Source organism: Vigna unguiculata, chromosome 10, assembly GCF_004118075.2.
Source record: "Vigna unguiculata cultivar IT97K-499-35 chromosome 10, ASM411807v1, whole genome shotgun sequence".
In the NCBI taxonomy this organism is placed as follows: Eukaryota; Viridiplantae; Streptophyta; class Magnoliopsida; order Fabales; family Fabaceae; genus Vigna; species Vigna unguiculata.
In genome coordinates, this window is record NC_040288.1 from 33,184,479 (window position 1) to 33,210,418 (window position 25,940).

The window sequence follows — 25,940 nt, forward strand, 5'->3', positions numbered from 1 at the left end:
TCTCATAGAAAAGATTTGATGATTTAGAAATAAGATATTTTGGAGAAGTAGAAACTTTCTTGCATCAAGTTTAGTGATTTCAATGTATCCCATGGTTAGGGTTAATAATAAAGCTAGTAGGAATTTAAATATGAATTGAAGATCCAATGTTGAATAGAAAGGATCCACAAATATTTGAAATTAAGTTGAGTTTTTTGTGGGAATGATTTCATGATTTCTTGTACGATTGAATCATGATTTATTGGTGTCAAATATATCTAATTTCTGTCTTGTGTCGAATTCTAAGATGTTTTTTATGGATTTTTGCAGCAATATATATATATATATATATATATATATATATATATATATATATATATGTCAACTCCAACAAAAAGGAAAGAAGATAAGACATTAATATCAACAAATCATGGTGGAAAATATTTAGGAAGTTTAAATTGAAAATCTTTCATTAAGTAAAAGTGTAAAAGTTGAATAATAATTTTTAAAAAAACCCAATAATACTTAATATTTTAAAAACCCATAAGTTTTTAATTTTTTGAACCTAAAACGATGAATTAAGTTAATTTAGCCTCAAACCATACATAAAATATGTATATCTTACATCTATCAAGTAAATAATAAAAAAAAAACTCACATTTTCGTTTAGTTGTATAAATTATAGTCCTACATATTAATCGTAGTTTCCACACAGAAAAAAAGAGAGCTCAGAGTGTGCATTTGTTTCATCTATGTTTTTGAGATGAACACTGACCGACTCTTCAATCAAATGCTTTGATCATCACAGCTCCCACAAATGTGCACCAGCCGGGAATCGAACCCGGGTCTGTACCGTGGCAGGGTACTATTCTACCACTAGACCACTGGTGCTTTGAGTTCTTTGATAGAACAAGTATAATTATGATCAATATTTATCAAGACTTTTTTATTTGTATTAAATGTCACAATAAAACCATAAAGAATCCAAAGCTCTGATCTCTGTTTTTATATAGAAAGATTTTAATAATGGATGAGTGATATGTTATGATGGAAATAAGAGATTATATCGGCTTAATTACTTTATTTCATTACTTTATTTCATGTTTGGACGTGTGATATGAATTGTCCATATGAATGATAGGTGAAGGTGATGATTTTATCCTAATAATATTATTTAGTTTATTATCTTATGTATTTTTGTTTATAATTATTGTAAGATATAAATTTAAATTACAGTATCCATTAAAATATTAAATTAAATAATTATTATCTAAATATGTTAAATATATTTTTAAAATCTTATATAAATTTTTATAATATAATTTAGTTAATTTTCTTTTATAATTCTCATAATTTATAAAAATTATAACTATGTAGATCAATTCTTACATAAATGTATGTATTTTTAATTAAGATTCTCATTTAATCAAAATTAATGTTACATTATAACCTTGTTTAATTTGTTATGTTCTAAGCATCACCTCTACTAACAAATTGTTTAATTCTAATATGATTTATCTTACCATATCATATTTTGTTGTCGTATGTAACTATCTTATATCATCTAAGTTATATTTAATTCAAATTTAATTTTCATGTTTAAAGTTAATTAAAAACTAACAACAATACACGAGTATGCATATTAATGTTATTTTGTGATATATATATATATATATATATATATATATATATATATTAAAACAAGTTAATACAATCAGTGGCGGAGCGTCTATAAAACTGGAAGGGGGTCTTGGCCCCCAAATATTTTTTACTTTTTTTTAAATTATATATATGTTTTTGAAATTTTTAAAAATTTTGAAAATTTTTTAAATTATAGATAGTGTATTTTAGAAATTGAAGAAAATTAAATTATATCTTTTTATTTATTTTATAAAATAAAATATTTAATACTAATAAATAATAAAACATAAAATCAAATATAACAAAGAATACAAATATTTATGTTTAATTACTTTTTTATCTATATTTTCATCTAAAAAAACAAATTGTGACTAAACAATTGAGATTAAGTTGAGACTAAAAGAAAGAGAAAGATCTTGATATATTTGGAAATAGTAACCAAAAGAGTAATTAAACAAAATATTTAATAAAATATTTTTTATTTTCTTTCTCATTGTCTTTTTAGTTTTTCACTCTCATATATTTTTTTGTTTTTGAAGAAAAAATAAAGTTATATATATATATATATATATATATATATATATATATATATATATATATAATTTTTGCTCTTATTTCTTATTTGTTTCTTTTATTTATCGAATAACAAGATGTAACTCTCTTGTCTTACTTGATAATGAAATATTAGTTTAATAATTATTAAATATTTTTTTTTATCTCATGAGTATCTTGTATATTCATTTTTTATTATTATAGAAGTAAAAAATAATGTATTATGTATTTTTTCATAACCGATTTTTAATTGTGACTTGACTACCATATATTTCTCTTTTAATAATTATGTTTCTCAATTTTTTATTAGATTATAACAAATTATTTTTAATATATTTTAAAAAAAGTATATTGATAAAGAACAAAATAATAAATGTTTTTTTAATAGTGATAAAAGAAAAATTACGTGAAGATGAAAAATAACATAGATTAGATTCAACTTCTTTACACTAATGATTAAATTGTTCAGTTACATAAGTTATTTTTTAAAAACATTATACTAATAACTCAATCAAAATCAAATAATCATATTAATTTGATCCTTCAACACTCTTGTAAAAATCTGCCATGCCATTGAATATAATTGTGTTCTAATTTTAACTTGAGGATCATTTAATTTGTTTATCAATCACAAACCACAATTAGAGGGATTCACACAAACAAAATGAACTTTCAAATAGTCAAATGTATGATTTTTTATTTTTATTTTTTATAAATCATTGAGTCATTTCACCAATCTTTGAGGGAACAATTTGGATCTCAATTTTAAATCATAAAAAATTTTATCTTTACAATTTTGATAAGTAATTTAATGATTTTCTTAAATTTTGAAAAAAAAAACAGTTTATATTATTAAATTAAAAAATTAATCTTTAAATTCTAAATTTAAGAGATAAAGTAAAAAATAGTTTAGTCTCCAATTAAAAAAAAAATACTAAAAGAATTGATTTTAAATTGTAGAAACCAAATAATTTATTAAAAAATTAGATTAAAATGCTATTTGGTTCAAAATTTAAGACATAAGAAGAAACACTGTATAAAATTCCAAAACGACGTCACTTTGACTCACTTTATCTTCTTCTGGTTCAGCGAACTGCGCAGAACTCGGCAGTTGCAGAAATGGCTACCATTTCTGCTTCCCTCGCTCGCTTCTCCGTTATCTCGCAACCTTCCTCCAACTCACAATATATTCTCTTCAACGTCGCTCCTCGAACCGGAACCCCCAGTTTCAGAACCGGCTCGGCCCGGTTCAGGTGTTCAGCCGGACAGACCGGGTTCTTCACGAAACTGGGGCGTTTGATTAAGGAGAAGGCGAAGAGTGACGTGGAAAAGGTGTTTTCAGGATTCTCCAAGACCCGTAGCAACCTCGCCGTCATCGACGAGCTTCTGCTCTACTGGAACCTCGCCGACACCGACCGAGTCCTTGACGAACTCGAAGAGGTTCCTACTATTCATTTCTATATGTTGTATTTAGAATTTAGTTTTCATACACTCACGTTATCCTAAATACTGTGTGCAACACTTAACAGAACATGTTTGTATTTTTAAGAATTTATTTATAAATTGATCTTAATTTATGGGTATAAGTTCTCTGGACTAAATTCTTTGTCTGAATTTACTTTTATTTCTTATGCATAAGTTAATTTTAGGTGATAGTAAAATTTGTTTTATTTCGTTTTTTCATATGTAATGGAAAACATTATCCAACCAAGTTATGGATTAACTAGCGTGTGATTCCTTGCTCAATTAATGGTTTCGAGTTCAGGTGCAAGTTTCTGAGTGTGCAGTTGCATTGATCACTCTTATTGAGAATTTAAACTTTGTTGCTTCCAGTAGTCTTACTTGGCTTGATCCAAATTAATTATCCTAATTATAAGAATTTTTACAATAGCTATCATAAAACTCAACAATCTTAAAATTCATGTAAACACGCATTGCATGCTAATTAAATTATTTTTTTTATGAGTATAGTTTTCATAAACTACAGAGTTAGGATTTTTACCAAATTTTTTGCATTTTAATTAAATTATTTATTTGTTTATTGCAGGCTCTTTTAGTGTCTGATTTTGGCCCGAAAATCACTATTAAGATTGTGGAGAATTTGCGCGAGGATATATTTTCAGGGAAGCTTAAATCAGGGAATGAGATAAAGGTATAAATTGAACAGATTGATCGAAGAGAGTCAGTCTTTGAATTTTATTAATTGCTAACACGCTTCAAATGTGCTTCAAATGGCTTAAAGGACTCAAGATTATGTTATTGTAGTTTAGCACGTCTTAGGAGTTTGTTGTTTGTGTGTATGGATTGGATTCTTTGGAAGGAAGAAGTTTTTGAAAATAAATTAGATTTTAAGAAAAAGGGCTGAAATGGTTGATGAACATTTAGTATTCAGAGGATAATTCTTTATTGAATGTTTATTATTATTGGAAGGACATTTTTTGTGTGCTCCTCATGTACTAAATGCTTTACTTTTTATTTAGTTCTTCCTATTTTACCGTATATGATGAGTTTGAAATTTTTGATTTATTCTATCTCGGAGTTTAAGAGTGCTTGATATTCTTTTTTTTTGGGTTGTGGTTGGGTCTTAACATGGTCAGAACTAGTTACTGAAACTTCCCTTCCCCTTTTTTATCAGGTTATTTGATAATATATCGGACACTTTCTAATTTTATGATATGGAATGTGTTGTGCATTAATTTGAATGGCATTAGGAAGCATTGAAGAGGAACGTTTTGGAACTGTTAACCTCCAAGGGAAGTAAAACCGAACTTCAACTTGGATTCAGGTGTGAACATTTTCAACTTTTACGGTGAGACTAAATTTTATTGTCTTCACTTTTTGTGCTTTATATTGGGTTAATTTTTGGTGTTTAGGAAGCCGGCTGTAATAATGATAGTTGGTGTTAATGGTGGAGGGAAGACAACATCTTTGGGTAAGAAAAAGGCTTACGTTGTTGATTCCATTCTTTGGTGATCATTGAAATAAATAATTGAGACATTAGACAGCATACAGTTTTTTTTTCTTCCTTTATGTTCCAAGTGAGATTTATTTCTCTAGAGTTAATGAATAAGCCTACAAAGGTTATATTGTGTCAATTGGATGTAAAATTATGAAAGAAAAAAACTATGGATCACCATGACTATTATTAGAGTTATTATGCATACATTGTAAATTCATAAAATCATTTGATGAAACTCTTCCTCCCTCTTCCAATAAGCAATCAAATTCTCTTTGGTTGTTTAGATATCCAAAACCATGCCAACTTGTTCAGCTTTTATTTGCAGGAAAGCTGGCCTATAGATTGAAGAATGAAGGGGCTAAGGTTAGATTATGTATTATATTATCTGAGTGTTGCTTTGGTCTTGATTTTGATCTCCAACTGAAAGTTTGTTGGTCAACAGGGCCTGCTGGGATTTCTCTTCTCTGAATTTTAAGAGCTTGTATAGTGATGTCATTAGGGAGCCAATGAGTACCTTTCAACTATTCAGATAAATATCATAAACAGTGACTTGACCAAGAACCTTTTACACCTCTCTTTGGTCTTCTGCCCACTATTTTTTTGAGGTTTCCACTTCTAACTTGCAGAAAGATTAGCCCATTCTCATCAATATTAATTTTCTCTTTCCTTCCATTCTTCAATTATATTTTGTTTGCTTGTAGACCATACCTTTACCTTATCCAGAATGACTATTTCTTTTATTAATTCACGAGTCAGGATAAAACTTTCTCTTTGGATTCTTGAAAGATGCTGAGTATCTCAAATAAGAAAAATGGACCATAAGGAAGAGAATGCGATCACAAGGGGATAATGAAGAACTATGAAAATACTTGTAGGAACCTTTACAAAGAATACTCTATTCTTAATTATTTTCCTGAAATTTGGCTTTTAACAGAAACCAATGGAATTAGTTTATGAATATAGCTTACACTATCTTATGGGATAATGTTTGGTTGTGATCATACTTCCAAATTCCCCAGTGAAGTCCTTGAAGATTGTTAGTTGCTTATATTTAAGTCAACTCTTGCGTCCTTTTATATTATCAAAATATATGAAGTTGGTCTTAGTCGGGGTGTAGTATGGCCTTGTGATGCTTCATTTCCCAACATTAAGGTAGGGATAATTTTATATCATTAGTCTTTTATTTCTAAAAAGAAGGAGACTCAATGCCCAAGGCTTCCCAAAGATGGGGTCTGGTAGGGTATATGTTGCTGCTACCTTACCCTTGCAAGTGGAGAGGCTACTTCCAAGATTAATCCATGATCTCCTGGTCACAAGGAAGCAACTCTACTGTTGCCCCAAGGATCAACCTCTTTTTATTCAGAGAAGAGAATGCATTAAAACTACTTGGTCTACATTTTTTAAATATAAAAAATGTTGTTTATGTTCCTATGTACCTCTTAAAATTTTAAAATCAATTTATGTTTCAAGATTGAAAGGAATTGAAGGACTTTGTTGTTCTCTTGTTTGAACTTTAATATCTATGGTTGTATCATATTACCTTTTGTCACATTTATGCTTCACAATTTAGGATATAGAATTCCATGGTGGTCTTCTGTTCTTACTTTTAAAAATCTTCCAGATATTGATGGCGGCTGGTGATACATTTAGAGCTGCTGCCAGTGATCAGTTGGAAATATGGGCAGAAAGGACTGGATGTGAGATTGTTGTGGCTGAATCACAGAAAGCAAAAGCATCATCAGGTACAAATGGAGTTAATTTGGATCTTCGATCTGCTGTTGATCACTTTTAAATTTAGATATATTTTTCGTTGGCTTTGATACTAAAGTTTCTTCCTACTGTATTACATGCAGTGCTTTCACAGGCTGTAAAAAAGGGAAAAGAGCTCGGTTTTGATATAGTTTTATGTGATACATCTGGACGTAAGTACAAGTTTTCCACTAGCTGTTTGTGTTTTAATGAACTATCTAGATATATTAGCATCGGTGTTCATGTTATGTTCTCAGGTTTACACACTAATTACAGCTTAATGGAAGAGTTGATTTCCTGTAAAAAATCTGTTGCTAAAGTCATTCCTGGTGCACCCAATGTAAGCCCAAGCTTTTTACTCTTTTCCTCCCAATTTAATCTTGCTGCTGGTAATTGTTTGGGAACTACTGAGCATTTGATCATCTATGCTTGTTTTTTTTATATACTTATGGTTTAATATCTTAAAAACGTTTTATCTTTTTTATTTTCTGGCAGCTTTTTGGAATAAGCTTTTAGACCTCTAGGTGGAAGTTGATGAATAATTATAACGTGGATGGTATTTTTCTTTTGTCTGTTTTGGTCATATGGAGCAAAGCATTTATACTAAAACACCTACTTTGTGTTCTGTTAAATTTTATTCTTCAATTGATAGTAAACAGAATTATTAAACCTGACATAAGCTAACACTTTTTTTTATTATTTATTATTATTACTATACTATCTTTCTGTAGCATCCTTTTCAATATCTCTTAATATAACTACTGTGTATGTTATAGGTACTTATTTATTTGTCCTTAGTTCTCTTTGTAGTTTAGTAAATCTTAATGTGTGTGAATAAAACGTCTTTCCTTGAACATGTTTTCCATTTCTCTTTCTCGCACTCGCCAAACAAACACAAGTATATCATAAAACGAGTGTTTTGACAATGATTGCAGGAGATCCTACTGGTTCTGGATGGGACCACTGGTCTGAATATGTTGCCACAAGCAAGAGAATTCAATGATGTAAATTCTATTTCTGCATTTTAAATTGTATATTTGTTGAGTTTGGGGAAATTTTTATTTTATTTTCTTTAATCCCTACTGTCAGTAAATGAGAATACCGTGTGATAATAAGATTGTTTCTTTGGGAGGGGTATTGGATCTTTGACATTCAAACTAAAGATTGCATTTCAATATTGTAATTGAAACAGAAAATGGGAAGAGATTGTAAAACAATTCTAGATCAAATCTTGCAACCGGTAGACAATGAGTTGTGCTTTCTTTGTACCTAGAATTACATATATACAAATTCCTCATTAGTTTGACTGGATCTTTGATGCATATTGGGGAAACATTTATGTAGTGATGGAATTCAATTTCTTAATTTATTTCTAGATGCCAACTTTTGACTTTTTTTCCTCTGAAAACTAGGGAATATAAAATATGTATACTGCGATACCTTCTGGTCCTTCTTGTGCAATGCTTTCTGTGATGCCAAATCATGGTTATGATTTAAACATGCAAATCTGATATTCAAGAGTTAATAGATGTAGTGAACAGTTCAATCTGGAAAGAAAAAGTATAAAACAAACCCTGAAATGGGGACAAAAGGAATACATTAGAATTTAAAGCATAATACATCTTTGAAAAAAAAAATATCAGTAAGTGAACGAAGATTTAGAGGTTAATTTATTTAGCAAACATACTATGGCCAAATGAGTGGTCAGTCACAAATATGTTGTAGTTTTCATGTATGGTGATCCTGCAAATTCCTCACTCAGTCTTGTTATTCATTCCTTACATAGTTTTAGATATTATCGCTCATAGTATCTCAACGTTTAGTATTATAGTTGCCCCATTGTTCCGTATTAACTTCTGTGAGCTTTATTCAAATTTTTTACTCTGAATCCTTTGACCTTGAGACAGGTTGTGGGTGTCACTGGTTTAATTTTGACCAAATTGGATGGCTCTGCAAGAGGTGGCTGTGTGGTATTCTCTTCATTTTCTTTTTCTCTTAATGGATATTTAATAGTTTTTGGACCGAATATTTTTCACTATTGGTAGTACTATTCTTTGCTGGGATGGGGTGATCATGGTAAGGACTAATTTATGTTGGCAGGTCAGCGTGGTTGATGAACTTGGAATCCCGGTAAAATTTGTGGGTGTTGGTGAAGGTGTTGAAGACCTTCAACCCTTTGATGCGGATGCCTTTGTCAATGCCATTTTTATGTAAACCAATATTGTGGTATGTGCATCACGAATTGTCCTTTTCATTCTTTTCAGAATCGAATTTGAATAGTTTTCGAACATAATTGCAGTTGAATGTCTTCAATAGCAACAACACCAGTTCACAGGAAAAAATGGCACTTTCTTATGGAACACCTCTTGGGAGAGGCCATGCAATTCGAATTTGTTGACATGATTTTGAAGTGCCAGAGCTATTGTGGCTCTCGAGGCACGCTGAGTGTATATAATCTTCCTTTTGCATGCTGTGGCTGGAAGTAGTTTCTGACAGTGCAATTGGTACACAGGGTTTATATTCACTCCTTTTATGAACCAAAGCATTTCATTGTGGTGTGCATGTATAGATTGTGCTTGAAGGCATTGTAAACAGTAAACACAGCTTCCATTGTCTGTCAACACAAGCATCAACCAGGTAAGTGATTTGTTATTTTGTTTTACATTTCAAAATCTTAATATGTTGTCACTCTTTGATTGTGCTTAGCATCTCACATTTAGGTGAGTGTCCATACAAGTACATCCTTGAGAAACATGCATGTTTGGTTTTACATCAATTAAAAGTAAACGTGAATCTGAGATCTACATTTAAGTTCAAGCTATTTTGAGTAGTTTCTATGACTCTAATTGTTAAATCAAATATGCACTATTTTGTGTAGCTTTTATGACTCTAAAATGTTAAACCAAATATTTTTGTGTAGTTTCTATGACTCTAAATGTTAAACCTAATATGTACTACAGGAATTGAATCTCCAATCACATTTTCTTGCGCTTCTCTTTGTTTTCCTTTTCTCCCTTCAAAAAATAGTGAATTGTCTTGTTTAGATTCAAGACCTAAAGTTATGCATATAAAAAATCAATGTAAAGGATTCTGAAATTGGAATTGGAACTACCAATTTGTTTTTCTGAATTCTGGTAGTAAGTTCATTTTTTTAATTTCTCCAACGCAAGCATCAAGACATAGAAGATATTGCTATTTGATTCGAGAGAAAAAAATCCTAAACGCGGGTGTTTATAATAAATATGGGTACCGTTTCCCCTTAATTTTATGATCTAAATTTCTAATATTCTTTTAATCGTAATCTCATTTTCTAATAGAAAAAGTACCCTAACATCTTACATTTTAAGAAGTGTTTACAGAAGTTTTACTTGCTGTGTCCTTTTATAGGCCTTCCTGCACTTCTAATTTTGACCAGAATCTCTATAATTTTTTGTATTTTGAAACGTAGAATTTGAAATACAAATTCTATTATAGATCTTATATTTTGAAATATAAAATAAAATATATATTTTGGATTGTAAATATAAAACAAAGAATGTATATCTAATTTTTATATTTGTATATCTAATTTTTATATTTCGGAATATAAAATTTACATTTTGAATTATACGTATATAAGAATTTATGGAGTGTATGAAAAAATTTATAGAGTAACAGGAAGAAGCTGCCCTTTTATATTTTACTAATCATTTCACGTGGTCTAGGATAATTATGGGCAACAAAAACAAATATCTTTAATAAGATGTATGTTAAGTAAAACAATTTGATGTAATTTTATTCACTCAGTAACAATTTTATATTTTACTTCATGTCTACTGTATAGTGTGGATTAGGAATTTTCATATCATAGTGAAAGTACAATATATGTAGGGGACGAATCTACTTTGGTAGCGTAGGGGCTACTTTTTAAAATGACTAGAATACTATACAAATAACATTAAGGTAAAACATTAAATAATATTAATATAAAAAGGTTTAAATGAAAATAAATAGTATTAATGTAATAACAATAATGCACATATTTTAAGTCAATTAGATTCAACGAATTACTTGTTGTTTTTTAATTAAGATTAAATGAATTTTCAACACTTCACAAAGAATGTTATTTTAATTTTAGTGTTCTGAATGTTATATTGATCTAAATAGTCACCTAATTTGTTTATTACCCCAAGTTGAATAGCTTTTATATATAGATCGGACACTTCTTTACTAAAAGTAAATCTGTAGTTCATTGATTGGATTGATTCGCATTTACCATAAAACCAATTATTTTGAAGAATATTTTTTGTTAATCAAAACGAAATTCATCCAAATAAATTTAGATAAATTCGAATCATATCATCATGTTATCATTGACACCAGTGTCCTCATGTTCTTTTTTATTTTTCTTTCGTAGTCACTTATTTTTTAGAGTCTAGATTTTTTATTGAATTTTTTTGATATTAATTTTTGTTAACATTAAAGATACATTATATTAATATTTAAAAATAATAATATATTTTAAAATTTTAAAATTAATAATCATTAATATATTTGAAAAGCATAGCAGAATAATAATAAATAAAAAAAACTCATGAGAAAATTCAAATTCCTCGTTTTCCTTCCCACTCTGCCTCGTTGTTTTTCCCAAAAGCAGTATTTGCTGCTCTCTCACTCTGGCTCTCTTTACCTCACTATTTTGAAAAATGTGTAATATAATACTTAGTTTGAGTATAATATTATTTTTATTAGTGTTTAGTGTGAATATAATGACATACAAGAATTTTTTTATTCTATATATATTTTTGAAACATTCTTTTCTAGTTTTCATTTAGAACATAATAACATTCTTTCCCTTTTTTGTTCATATACTTTTTGTGAAGATTATTTTGATCTTCTATTGTGTCGATAAAACATCTCGGAATTATTTTGTTTTATAATTTTAATACTTTTTCTTATAATTAGTAACGGCTATTTGAGAATTATATTATACTTTATCAGCATGTGCTTTATCTTATTTTTTATTATAATTTATTTAAAATTGCAGACTACTTATTAACTCTTACCATGTGAAAAGATTTAGCAATGTTATAGAAGAGATTGACAACTTGAACTATGAACTATGATACATCTTCAAGTAACTTTGATAAAAATTGCTCTCAAGGTCATTATAATTTTTTCCCTTTCTTTTTAACCATCTAAAAGTAAATTATTCTCAAATAGTAGTCGGTTATCAATGTAAAACAAATAATATTATTATATCTAAATTAATATATTATACTTTTATTGGGTTTAAACTCAATCCAAATTATTCATAAACTGGAAAGAGGCATGTTATAGAAGGTAGCACGAGTACTATAGGCCATATTCCCAGATTTCTTCAATTTGAACTCAGCTGCGACTACAGTCAAATTTCTGCCGGACTTCACTATGGAGGCATTTGCTAACACTTCTTCCTGGATAAACGTAAAGTGCAAAACACATTTATCAAAGTTGAAAACATGAGTAGTAAAAGATATTGAAGGATTTGCATGCTATAAAGTGCAAACTGCACTCGAAAGTAAAGTGTAGGTGGCAATTACTATTGAAAACAACCAAGGCGTTATTGATTTATAAACAACTGTAAAGTTTGTTATGTATGCACTTTTATCTTTTCAATTCAAATTAAATTTGATTTTTAATTGGTTCACCCCTCACCCCGGAGCCGAACCGTGCTCTATTAGGATCTTCGTCCAAAAATAATATCTCAAACTCAAGGGCAATTCAGGAATCCTCAATATGAAATGTAATAGTCATCCACCAAAAATTGTCAATGCAACTCACCAACATCACACAGTGTAGGGTGGGCAAAAAAATCCAAATTTTCAAATCCAATCTATAATTATCCAAATCCATATTCCATATTACTTTTAAGTATATTTTAATATAATTATCTTAAATCCAAATTCATATTATTGGATTTTAAGTCCAATCCATTAAATTGGATTTGGTTTAGATATTATAAATTAGATAACTTTTTGAATTTTAAAAATTCAAAATCAAGGTTAGTTCCAGTTAGGTTAGGTAAGGCAAGACCAAGTCGGGTTGGCTTCAACTCATGCAAGGTAGAGCCGGCTTGGACCCAAGTAATGCAAGGTTGAGTCGGATCCAAGACAAACAGAACTAAGTTATGCTAAAGTTAAGTTAGGCTAGACCAAACCCAAGTTAGGCTAGCCTAAGCTAAACCCAAGTTAGGTAAGCCCAAGCCAAACCCGAATCAGGCTGACCCAAGATTGGACAAGAATTGCCTAAATCAGGCTAGGTTGGGCCCAAGTCAAGTTAGGTCAAGTCAAATGGATGTCAAGTTGGTAGGGTTTCGTCCATGACATGTTGGGTTAAGCTGAATTGGACCCAAGTCAAGCTAGTTCCAGGTCAAGTTGATCGGGCACGTCGAGTTGACTCTGGTCTAGATAGGTAAGGTTGAGACAAGTCGGGTCTATATCAAGCCCAATCAAATAGAGTTCACTTCATGTTGAATAGCACTGAGCCCAAGTTGGGCAAAGTCGAATGCGATCCAGGTTAGGCTTAAAGAGGCCTTAGTTGATTTAATTTAAGCAAGGTCCAGATCGAGCTAAGTCAAACAAGACCCAGATTAAGTTGAGTAAGCTGAGACGACTCCAACCTAGGTCGGATCAAATTGCAAAAGTCCATGTCAAGCCGAATTGATTTGGGCATAGGTCAAGCCGAGTCAACTTAGGCCAGCATCAGGTTGGATCCAAGTAAGTAAAAGTCAAGTTGAGCCAAGTCTAATTGAATTGGGTTGGGTCTAGTCTAGGTTAGGACTTAGTTGGGTCAAGCTCAAATCAATCTGAGTCAAGTATGGCCAAGTTGGATTAGGTTGAGCCCATGTTAGGCTTGGTCTAGTCAAACTAGGTCTAACAGGGCTGAGTCCATGTTAGGTTGGATATGGCCAAGTTGAACCCAAGTCATGCCAATTCAAATCTAATTTGGAAAAAACTAAGGAAATTGTAATTAATCTAATTTAAATTGGATTGGAAAAATACAATTCAATTTGATTTAGTTAAAATGGATATGGATTATAGATTCAATCTTTTTTATTGGATTTGGATTTGATCTAGATTGAATTTTGAAAAATCCAATTTATGAACACCCGTAACACATTGAATGACTATGAAACTTGTTCATTATGCCTTTTGCTTCTTGTTGGGGAATGGAGATAATAACCTAAATTGTATGAACAATACTTTTAAGGTTGATTTAACAAGTTTTCAAGAGTTCAGAGAAAGACAATAATAAGAAATTCCAGAATTTTGGATCAGGCTTTGATGGCTGTAGTTGTCTTGTTAAAATTCTGTTATCCTATTGCACGCATAGTTATCTTTCAAGTATTATCAATGAGGTCCTAATCACACTGATCCAAAGCAATCTCCCAAGCAAATGCTAAGAAACTGAGCAACAGAAGTTGAATGATGCTGAGTAACATTGTCTATAATTATAAGAGTCCAAACTCTCAAACTAATTACTTGAAGTTTTAAGAGGCTTGCTTTCTTTTCTAATGTCCTCAAGCTTTGCTCTGCTGTTTCAAAATACAATTCAAGATAAAACACTCCATTTCTTCATGCAGCACACCACCGAACCATTCTACTTGTTTGAAGGAAAAACGTTGTATCGCAATAGAAAACCATGGAAAGCATAAAGACTGATTATATACTCACATTTACCGGAGTGGCAGACATGTAAGAAATGCTAATTTCCCCAAGAAAAAGTTCCTTGTCCTCAGCAACTACCGTTCTAGCACAAGCAGTTGACAGAATCTCACTCAAAGTCCCAACAGAACCTCCATGCAGAGTTCCATAGGCATTCTGCAATTCCAGTAAAGAAAATGAAAAAAAAAAAATCATATACTATCACTTTAATACTCTTTTGTTAGTTTCCACCGAACAAAAATGCTAACTTTGAATATGGAAAAGTGAATTTATTTGGTATCATATAAAATGAAACTATAACAAACCCAAATGACAGCCCTTAACTGTAATTTGCAACGAACCAAAAATATTTCATACAACCTAAATCATGCTTGATCAGTATATTAAAAAAAAAAGAGAGAAGGGGTTTTCTGTTTTTTATATTTTGTTTTCACTTTTAATTACAAAATTGTCACCTCATTTTAACTCTGTTTCTGATTTTCAAGAGTCTGTTCATGTTACATGTGACCAATGAGAAATACAAGGCCCAAGAGGATGATCAATAGGCCTGGTGGTTGGTTTGATTTCATTCACTGATATGCTTTTAGGACTCATTTTCCTTCTAGAAGAAGTTTGTTAAGTTTTCCAGTATTGTTATTTGGCCGTAGCATAGAGAATCTTTCAATTGCATTTGTCTTATATATTCTGTACTGTGCATTGAATGGAGCAGAGAAAAGTTTTCCCATTCCTTCTTTCATCTCTTCTCAGGAGGTAGCCTGACCTCAAATTTGGGCATCCTTTTTCTTTTATCAGTTCATGAAACCTTGTCAATGTGCAAACTTTTGAGTTCTGGAAACAAAGTAAACAACCATGCTGTTTTCTGCAATTAAAAATCAACAGAAAACCATGAAAGTGCCACTAGAACTGCAGAGGAGTGGTATTTAATAAACACTCATTCCATCACTCCCTCTATATATTGCTAATCGTAATTTATAAGAAACTATGGAATCATGAATAATTTGAGACTCACAAAAATTTTCTTATTTCCAATAAATTTTAACCGGTAGTTGACAGTGTAATTAGAAGAGTGTATTACTAACAGGGAAAATTATCAGAATGTTCGTTGCCCCATATTGAATAAAGAAACACTTCAAATAAAAAAGCACAACGACCTCACGTCATTGTTGCAGAACATATCCATTAAGAATAAAGTAAGATTACAATATATAATTGGATTCAATCTTCAATAGTCCTTAAATCCCACATTTCCCAATTTTCTCATATTCCCATCACAATATTGTAGAAGAAATAACTACAAATCACAACACTTACAAATGTAGTTCCACAAGAGACAAAACATGGAAATATTCTCCAATCATATGAATAGAATCTTTCATGAATGTTGAATCTAAATTTTGTGCTTACATAACGGTTTACATACACAGATGGGTGGTTTGGCGTGAACGGAGATAGAAATTCGTCCTGGTTGGATATGAAGGATTGTGATGAAGTTCCGAAAGAAAGGGTCGTAGGTGCCACGCGCGTCCCACTTAGGGGGAACGGAGGTGGAAGCTCCCATTTGATCAACTAAGCGCAAGACCGCGGAGGCAGCTGCAGGGTCAACCTCCTCCGAGATTTTCAGCCATGGCGACGCGCACGAGCTTTCTCCTTCCTCACTTCCCATTTCTCAATTATGTATTCAAATGGCTTTCATTTACTTTTAATCATAAAATATTAAATTCAAATATTTAACTACCGTATAAATTAATTTATTTTAAAAAATAAAATATATGGTAAATAAGTTATAAAGAATCATATGATTGTAAATTTATCATTCTAATTATACGTTATTCTTGTTTATTAACTTAAAATTATATCATTTAATTTATTATTTTGTATTAACTTTATCTTAACATTATGTAATTTATTTTTAATAATTCTTTTTATTAAATTAAATTTATTTCATCTAATCCATCTCTATTCAAATAATAATTTTTTTATGAAAATTGTAATTATATTATTCAATTTATTTTCAATTACGTATTAATTTTTTACTTGGACCATATTTTATTTCTTACTTATGTGATGACCAGATGAATCGATAAAATTCATTTAATTTGTACATTTGTACAATAATGTATTTAAAAGTATGAATCCTTCTAGTGGAGAGATCTTAAAAAAAACATGTAGGCTCTTAAAAAAACATGTAGGAAGAAAAAAAAGGAAATTGATTTGATAAAAACATTTCTTGATATGAAAGAAAAGGAAACTTTATTCGGTTTTGGAAAGATAGTTGGTTTAATGAAGTTATTCTCATAAAGTATCTTCAAATGTATGTCAATTCCACTATTAAGGAAGCTAAATTAAAGGAGATTGGCAAATGGAGCAAGGAATCTTAGGAATGAAAATTACAATGACGAAGAGATTGGCTTGAATGAGAGAAAGTTCATATATCTAACTTGATGTATGAGTTGGGAAAGTGTACATTATATAAGGACAAAGAGGATGAATGAGAGTGGAAGGAAATAAGACTAATGTTTTTACTTGAAATCAGTGTACAACAAAATTAGAAATAGAATAACGAGAGAAGATTTTGATATTTTTTGTCAGCTTTGGAATATTAAAGTTTTTTCCATCGACATTACACTTTGTATAGAAACTAGTGATTAATAGAGTTGCAACTTATGACAACTTATCCAAAAGAAGAGTGGATGTGACATATCACGCATGTGTAATGTGTAACGGGGGGTGAGGAATCAATACTATATTTATTCTTTGATTGTACTATAGCAAGAAACTTATGGAAGTTGTGTGATAAATGGATTGGAATTGTCACGGCACACCAAAATATATAAAAAATCAAAACACTTCCAATGATTTAACTTGTTAGGGATAAACAATAAAGGTAACACATATTGAAAATGTATGTGGGTAGCTATTGTATAGTCTATTTGGACACATAGGAACAATATAATCTTTAAAAACAATGAAAAAGATATGGAGGAGATGTTTAATTTAGTCCAAGTTGAGGCTTGGATATGAATTACAAATAAAATACCAAAAGCAAAGTTGTCATACTAGAATTGGTGCTTATTCCTCTTATTTGCATTAGATCCTTAAGTTCCTAGTTTCCTAGGAAAACTTAGGCGGATGTTCCTTTTTATAGATACATGCACTAATCTTTCTCTCTAAGACTTTTAGTCTAGAGTGTTTTTTCTTTCTTGTAGGGGTGACTCTCACACTTATTTTGGCTGAAGAGAGTCTCTTTGAAAGTTTCATTTTGCAAGTTTGAAGTGTTGCAGAAATGGAAGTAAGAAAATCCAAATAATGGACGGGTTCAAAAACAATTTTTAGAAGATATAACTTTATTAGATGTTTATCGTAACAATATGGTTATATGTCCTTTTCTTTTTGTCCTAAGCTTCTTTATGTAATCTTAATGTTTGATTCTCTTTTCATGTTTATTTCTTTTCTTCCTAAGCCTCTTTATGTAATCTTATTGTTTGAATCCTCTTTTCAAATGTTTTTGTTAGAGGATTGGAAAACCTCAAGTGTTTCCAATTAGTATATTCTTTATTGTCGATAAAAAATCATGTATTAAAAAAAGTTTAATAATAAATTTCTTGGAGTTGATAAAGTTGACTGATAAAATGTGCAATTAAACCAACTATTTATTACATTTCAATGCGATTAATTGTTACACTAAACCTTATTTACATTAATGTGCTAAGTTCATTAAGTTAAAAACTATTTGCTCTTTTTTTTATTCTTCACCATTATTCCCTTTCAATAGCACATTACAACGGTCGGCAAGTGAGAACTTATCTTCAATATCTCTTATCTCTCATCCTAACTTTTAAACCATGTGAACATATTAGGAATGTAATAAAACTATGAACTATGATACATTCTCAAGCACATGAATTCAAATATGTTGCATATAAATTTGGAGAAGCAATCCTATTAGATGTACAAGAACTTTGATAAAAAAAAATAAAAATTGATTTTAAGGCCATGGTAATATTTCCCCTACTTTTTAACCATCTAAAAGCAAATTATTCTGAAATAATAGTTGGTTATCAATGTAAAATAATATAGTATACTTTTCTTCAGTTTAAACTCAATCCAAATTATTCATAAACTGGAAAGAGGCATGTTATAGAAGGTAGCACGAGTGCTATAGGCCAAATTCCCAGATTTCTTCAATTTAAACTCAGCTGCGACTACAGTCAAATTTCTGCCGGACTTCACTACGGAGGCATTTGCTAACACTTCTTCCTGGATAAATGTAAAGTGCAAAATACATTTATCAAAGGACTTAAGCATGAAGATGGCTTATGAACATGATAATGGCACAGTATAAATAGATGATAAAGTTGGCAAGAGAAGCATCATGTAAGATTACTATTAAAAGATATTGAAGGATTTGGATGCTATAAAGTGCAAAGTGCACTCGAAAGTAAAATGCAGGTGGTAATTACTATTGAAAACAACCAAAGGCTTATTGATTTATTACAAATGTAAAGCTTGTTATCCATGCACTTTCGTCTTTTCAATCAAAATTTAAATTTGATTTTTTAATTGTTTCACGCCTAAGCTGAACCGTGCACTTTATAGGATCTTCATCCAAAAAATAATATCTCAAAATCAAGGGCAATTCAGAAAACCTTAATATGAAATGTAGTAGTCATCCACCAAAAATGTCAATGCAACTCACCAACATCACAAATTGTAGGGTGGGCAAAAAATCCAAATTTTCAAATCCAATCCATAACCATCCAAATCCATATTACTTTAAGCATATTTTAGTATATTTATCTCAAATCTAAATCCATACTATTGGATTTTAAGTCCAATCCATTTAATTGGATTTGGATTACATATTACAAATTAGATAACTTCTTGAGTTTAGAAAATCCAAACTCAAGGTTAGTTCAAGTTATGAAAAGTTAAGTCAGGTAAGGCAAGACTAGGTCAGGTTGGCTCCAACTCATGCAAGGTAAAGTCAACTTGGGCCCAAGTAAGCAAGCTTAGGTAAGGTCAGGTCCAAGACTAACCAAACTAGGTCACGCTAAAGTTAAGCTAGGCTAGACTAAACCCAAGTTAGGCTAGGTCAAGCCAAACCCGAGTCAAGCCGGCCCGGGAAAAGACAAGTTTTGCCTCAAATTGTATCAGGTTGGGCCCAAGTCAAGTCAAACAGATACATGTTAAGTTGGTAGGATTGAGCCCATGTCATGTTGGATTGAGTTAGACCCAAGTCGGGCTAGGTCCAGGTCAACTTGACCAATGTGAGCCCACTTCAAGTGTCTAGTCCATATAGATAGGGTTGAGAGAGGTTGGGTCCATATCAAGCCAAGTTGAGGGGGATTCACTTCATGTTTAATCAAGGTGAGGCCAAGTTGGCCCAAGTTGAGCTTAAACAAGCCCAAGTCTGAGTTAAGTCAAGCAAGGCCTAGACCAAGCTAAGTAAGCCAAGTTCATGTCTGGTCGAGTCGATATGACCCTAGGTGAGAACATGTCAGCCCAAGACTACATCAAGCCAAATCGGCTTGAACCCAAGTCGGGCTGATTCAACACAAGTGCAAATCGAATTGAGTTGAATTGGGTTGGCCTAGGTTCACATCAAGCTGGCAAGCCCACGTCATGCCCAGTAAAGTGGGGCCCTTGTTGAGTCGAGACGACTATGAGCCTAGTTGGGGTCAATTGGCCCCAGTCCATGTTCAGCCAAGTCAACTCGGGCCCTAGTCAAGCCGAGTCGACCTAGGCCCACATCGAGTTGGATCCAAGTTAATAAAAGCCAAGTTGCGCCAAATTCATGCAAGGTCAAGTTGAGCCGAAGTCAAGTTGGCTCAAGCTAGATCTAGGCAAGTTAGCTTGGGTCAGGCCTAGGGCCCAAGTCTGATTGAAATGGGTTGGGCTAGACCCCAAATTAGAATGGGACTTAATTAGGTCGAGCCCAAGTCAATTTCAGTCAAGTCTATCCAGGTTGCGTTAGGTCAAGCCCATGCTAGGCTTAGTCCAATCAAGTAGGTCTAGTGGAGTTGAGTCCATGTTAGGTTAGGTTTGGCCAGGTTGAGTCTAAGTCATGCCAATTTACATCTAATTTGGAAAAACTAAGCAAACTGGAATTAATCTAATTTAAATTGCACCGGAAAAGTCCAATTCAATTCCATTTAGTTAAAATGGATCTGAATTTTGATAAATTCAATTCAAGATCACCCCTAACACATTGATGACTAGGAAACTTGTTCCTTATTTGCCAGAAATCCTAAACTTGTTGCCTTTTGCTTCTTGTAGGGGAATGGGGACAATAATCTAAATTGTAGGAGCAGTTCTTTTCAGGTTAATTTTACAAGTTCTCAAGAGTTCGTAGAAACTTTAGAAAGACAATAATAACAAGAAATTCCAGAATTTTGGATCAGGCTTTGATGGCTGTAGTTGTCTTATTAAAATTCTGTGATCCTATTGCAGGCATAGTTATCTTTGAAATATTATCAATGAGGTCCTAATCACACTGATCCAAGACAATCCCCTAAGCGAATGCTAAGAAACTGAGCAACAGAAGTTCAATGATGCTGATTGTATATAATTATAAGAGTCCAAACATCTCAAACTAATTACTTGAAGTTTTAAGTGGCTTGCTTTCTTTTCTAATGTCCTCAAGCTTTGCTCTGCTGTTTCAAAATACAATTCAAGACAAAGCATTCCATTTCCTCATGCAGCACACCACCGAACCATTCTACTTGTTTGAAGGAAAAACGTTGTATCGCAATAGAAAACCATGGAAAGCATAAAGACTGATTATATACTCACATTTACCGGAGTGGCAGACATGTAAGAAATGCTAATTTCCCCAAGAAAAAGTTCCTTGTCCTCAGCAACTACCGTTCTAGCACAAGCAGTTGACAGAATCTCACTCAAAGTACCAACAGAACCTCCATGCAGAGTTCCATAGCCATTCTGCAATTCCAGTAAACAAAATTAAAAAATAAAAATAAAAATAAAAAATCCACATACTAACACAATACTTTTGTGTTACTTTCCACCGATCAAATTACGAGGTACAACCCCAGTTCCAAGTTGTAATTGGAGAACAGTGTAAACAACATCGAATGTTGAATCTAAATTTTGTGCTTACATACACAGATGGGTGGTTTGACGTGAAATGAGATCGAAATTCGTCCCGGTTGGATATGAAGGACTTTGATGAAGTTCCGAAACAAGGAGTCGTAGGTGCCACGCGCGTTCCACTTAGGGGGAACGGCGATGGAAGCTCCCATGCGATCAACGAAGCACAAGGTCTCGGAGGCACTTGCAGGGTCAACTTCCTCCGAGATTTTCAGCCATGGCGACGCGCACGAGTTTTCTCCTTTCTCACTTCCCATTTCTCAGTCTTTTTCCAACAACCCTCAAATTTTTGTTTGACAACATTATATATTCAAGGTTAATTACTCCCTTGTCCATGTTTTTTTAGTTTTAATAAGGTTCATATTTTTTAAAATGTGTAACAATTAGGTCATTCTGTTAGTATGGTGTTAAGGATATGTCATGTTTGAACTTCTCATTTTTTTGAATTTTTTATTTATTTTTTAATTTTTTAAATTTTTTTTAAATTTTTTTTAAAATTTTTAAATTTTTTTTTGAAAATTATTCATGTCACGTTTCACATACACATCAATATTATGACACGTGTCAAGACACGTGTCAAGTCATTGTTTGAATCTCAATTTAGTCTATATATTTGTTATTTTAATTATATTTCAGTCCATTTTTTTTTAATTTTTAATTTCATCCTCTCCAAATTGAGATCATATTTAACTTTTATGTAAATTTTATAATGATATTTTTATTAAACATTTTAATAATATTAAGTTTATTTTATATTTTGTTTTAAAATTTTAAAATATTTATTTTAACTTGTTACAAAATTGTTTTAAATAATTTATATACAAATGTTAGAGTTGGTTTAAAATTAACAATTTTATAAATTTAAATATAAAATTTTAAAACAATTTTGTAAAAAGTTAAAATAAATATATTTAAAAAATTTTAAAAAAATGGACTGAAATGTAATAAAAATAACAAATATATGGATCAAATTGAGATTCAGACAATGATTTGACACGTGTCACCTTACTGACTTAACACGTGGCACAATACTGACGTGGCACGTGGCATGAATAATTTTAAAAAAATTCAAAAAAATTCAAAAAAATGTGGAGCTGACACGTGACACATATTTAACACCGTTAACTCTATACTAACGGAATGGGCCTAATTGTTATACATTTTCAAAATTATGGACCTAATTGAGACTAAAAAAAATCTAAGAACCTATTTGAGATTTTTCAACAAAAATACGGAGCATGGGAGTATTTTAACCTATATTCAAATGACTTTCATTTCAATAATAAAATATTAAATTAAAATATAAATTAAATTATTTAAAAAATATAATATATGGTAAATAAATTATAAGGAATTGTGTGATTGTAAATTTATCATTCTAATTACACATTATTTTTGTTTATTAACTTATAATTATGTCACTGGTAGAGAAAAAAAAAAGTAAAACTGTCTATTTAGTTGACTGGTAGAGAAAAATATGTGAAATAAAGAGATTTTTTTTAAGTTTATAATTAAATTAATTGATAATGAATAAAATGTTTGCGAAAAACAAATACTCATTTCATCCTAATGCAATCTGGAAAGTCAATTTTCTCAAGTTATATAATAATAAATAACTGATTAAAATTTTTATATCACTAATTACTCTAATGACACAATCAATTAAAGTCCACTATTTTCCATTTGATTATTTATTAATTTATTAATTATAGATTAAATGCGGATAAAGATATAAAGTATATTTGATTGGTTGATGTTAGAAAACTGTCTGTCATAAGATATTTGTATAAGTCATTCTTAAAGAACTCGTCCTGGGTTAAAAATTCTCCCATTTTTTTAATTTTAAAAAATTTAAAAATTATTTGTTATTATTAATTTTTTTATAAACTTGACACTCTAAACTATTACTAATAAAATTTAAGTTAAGTTGTACATGTATTTCAAAAAATTTAACTAATTTGTGAATTTAAATTAGTTTTATGGAATAAGAAATTTGAACTTTTTAATTTAGTTTATAAACAATGACTTTAAGGGAGCCAAATTTGTCCATTTTTTATGTGTTGGGTTAGGTGAGATGAATCAATAAGAGATTACTACTACATCAAAATGAGTGGAATGATACAATTATCATTGATACCTTCAACTTCTTTGGTTCAACAACTACATAATAAAAAAGTATCTAATAGTTTTTTCTAGGGTTTGTTTTGCCAAAAATAGAGTTATACTTGTACATTTTTGGAAAGAGAAGTTTGTAATCGTTAATGGAGTTCAAGAAGAGGTTGAATCAATCTACCATTGATTCTTTATTTTTTAAAAGTTTAGAATTTATTAATCCGATTGACTAATGGAATTAAAATATTCTTTTGATTAAGTTTTTTATATTAAAAGATTAGTATAATTTAATCCAGATAGACTATGATACGTTCAACAAATTAAATTGTGTAAAGAAAGAAAAGAAAAAATTGTACAAATTCTTTTATACCGATTTAGGGGGTGTAGATATGGGGGAGGGTGTGAAGATGTATTTGTGTTGATTTGGGTGGATGAATTTGTGTATTTTTTTCTTAGTGGATTTAGAGGGTAACGTTAGTAGATTTGGAGATAAGTTTTATGAAAGTTAATGAAAAATTTGATTGATGTGATATATAAAATAAATTGTAAAAATAGATAGAATTAGAAGTTACCTAAATACCCTTGATGGAAAAAGAGAATGATTTTGTAATTTGATGTTATGAAAATAATTATAACTAATTAATACATATTAAAAAAATATATTCAAATTATATGAAATTTTAAAATAAAATAAATAAATTTTTATGAATGTAAAAAAAATTATACAGTTAAATTTAAAAAAAATACAATTAAATTTTAAACAAAAGTTATACAAATAAAGTTAAAAAAAAAGTTAAAAAAAAGTTAAAAAACACACATACACGCGACATTGGTGTCGCAACCGGTGTCAAACTCCTTCATGCCAAGGCATTGGTTACATATTTGGTGCCATACACACACACACACACACACTTGCATCGCACCGGTTAGCGGTTAACTAATCGGTGCGCATATCCTCACTATGGGACTTCATCCCCACCACATGCCACCACCTTTTTCACCTAAGTGTGCCACCACAGCCCACCACCTCCATCCTCTTCCTCCCCACCACACCCAAGCACCTCATGTTCTTCCCCCTCCATGGATGCACTCAACAATCACACACACACACACACACCCATGTTGTGTCCCAAAGTAACACCATCACTCACCTCTCACAAGGATTTACGACCACCACATTGCCAAACAACATTCACAATGACACACTCCAGTGTAGCCAATTTTAAATGGTCTTCGAAAATGCACAATGGAGTGGAGGGAATCTCGTTTGAACTTGTCGAATGTAGCCTCAGCCTTAGGAATCTCTCTCAAGAATCTGGCAGGAGGTAAGGGAATCATAACAGATGTTTTTGCATGGGAAATGTGATAACACAAGGGTATTTTGGTAATGTCCCTTAAATAATACGACTATCAGCCCACTTTTGCAGGGATGGATTAAACCATCAATCCCCCAAATCCGCTCTCTCACATCCCTTTAAATCGCTCAAAAGGAACACGGTCAACCTACGAAATCCGCTCTCTCAAATTACCTCGCACAATTCTAATTCACTAACACAAAAAAGGCTTTTAACATCTGATATTTTCGACCTTTGACGTCTGCCCAAACTCCAACGTCATATTGGGTGATGTCAAAATTAACGTCGGAAATATACACCGAAGTCATTTAACGTCGGGGGAGTGGACAACAGACATCCATTTTCGCACTGAATGAAGGGAAAAATCTACTCTATTTGAACATGTCAAACAATTATGTTAAAAATATCAATTATAATACAAATACCATTGTAAAATTTATATAAAAATTAAATTTGATATAGGGATGACATAAATTCACTTTTAAAAAAATTGAGACAAAATAACAAATACAGGGTTATATTAAGACTTTTCATATCCAATAGTGACACGTGGCACTGCCACTGTCATATCACACTGTTCCTCCCACGTGGCATAATGTCAGATTGACACCTAACAATTTTTTTTATTTAAGAAAATTATAAAAAAATTAAAAAAATTACATGCTGACACATGACGCATAGTTAACACCGTTACTGTACTACTAACGAGAAAGAACTTGATTACAACGAATTTTCCAAAATAAGGACTCAATTGAGTCAAATAAAAATGACGGACCTAGTTGAGATTTCGCTACAAGAATG

General features: G+C 31.1%; 3 protein-coding genes and 1 non-coding gene across 4 annotated transcripts; 1 reads left to right on the plus strand and 3 right to left on the minus strand.

The window, feature by feature from the left end:
- Positions 1 to 799: 799 nt before the first annotated feature.
- TRNAG-GCC lies at positions 800 to 870 on the minus strand. The gene has a single exon. It is a non-coding gene; the product is annotated as a tRNA-Gly (tRNA).
- Positions 871 to 3,233: 2,363 nt separating this feature from the next.
- Positions 3,234 to 9,697, plus strand: LOC114167144 (cell division protein FtsY homolog, chloroplastic). The gene is made up of 12 exons (XM_028052120.1): positions 3,234 to 3,612; positions 4,220 to 4,324; positions 4,884 to 4,957; positions 5,046 to 5,104; positions 5,457 to 5,494; positions 6,753 to 6,873; positions 6,985 to 7,053; positions 7,138 to 7,220; positions 7,816 to 7,884; positions 8,788 to 8,850; positions 8,981 to 9,106; positions 9,180 to 9,697. The coding sequence occupies exons 1-11, from the start codon at positions 3,292 to 3,294 to the stop codon at positions 9,092 to 9,094; spliced, it is 1,116 nt and encodes a 371-aa protein (XP_027907921.1). The 5' UTR covers positions 3,234 to 3,291; the 3' UTR covers positions 9,095 to 9,106; positions 9,180 to 9,697.
- Positions 9,698 to 12,120: 2,423 nt separating this feature from the next.
- Positions 12,121 to 16,271, minus strand: LOC114167145. Its single transcript, XM_028052121.1, has 3 exons — positions 15,986 to 16,271; positions 14,575 to 14,721; positions 12,121 to 12,315 (listed from the first exon to the last, which is right to left on the minus strand). Exons 1-3 carry the CDS (start codon positions 16,226 to 16,228, stop codon positions 12,172 to 12,174), a joined length of 534 nt encoding a protein of 177 aa, XP_027907922.1. The 5' UTR covers positions 16,229 to 16,271; the 3' UTR covers positions 12,121 to 12,171.
- A 2,193-nt stretch (positions 16,272 to 18,464) lies between these two features.
- LOC114165884 lies at positions 18,465 to 21,964 on the minus strand. Its single transcript, XM_028050502.1, has 3 exons — positions 21,687 to 21,964; positions 21,358 to 21,504; positions 18,465 to 18,822 (listed from the first exon to the last, which is right to left on the minus strand). The coding sequence occupies exons 1-3, from the start codon at positions 21,927 to 21,929 to the stop codon at positions 18,679 to 18,681; spliced, it is 534 nt and encodes a 177-aa protein (XP_027906303.1). The 5' UTR covers positions 21,930 to 21,964; the 3' UTR covers positions 18,465 to 18,678.
- Positions 21,965 to 25,940: the final 3,976 nt, after the last annotated feature.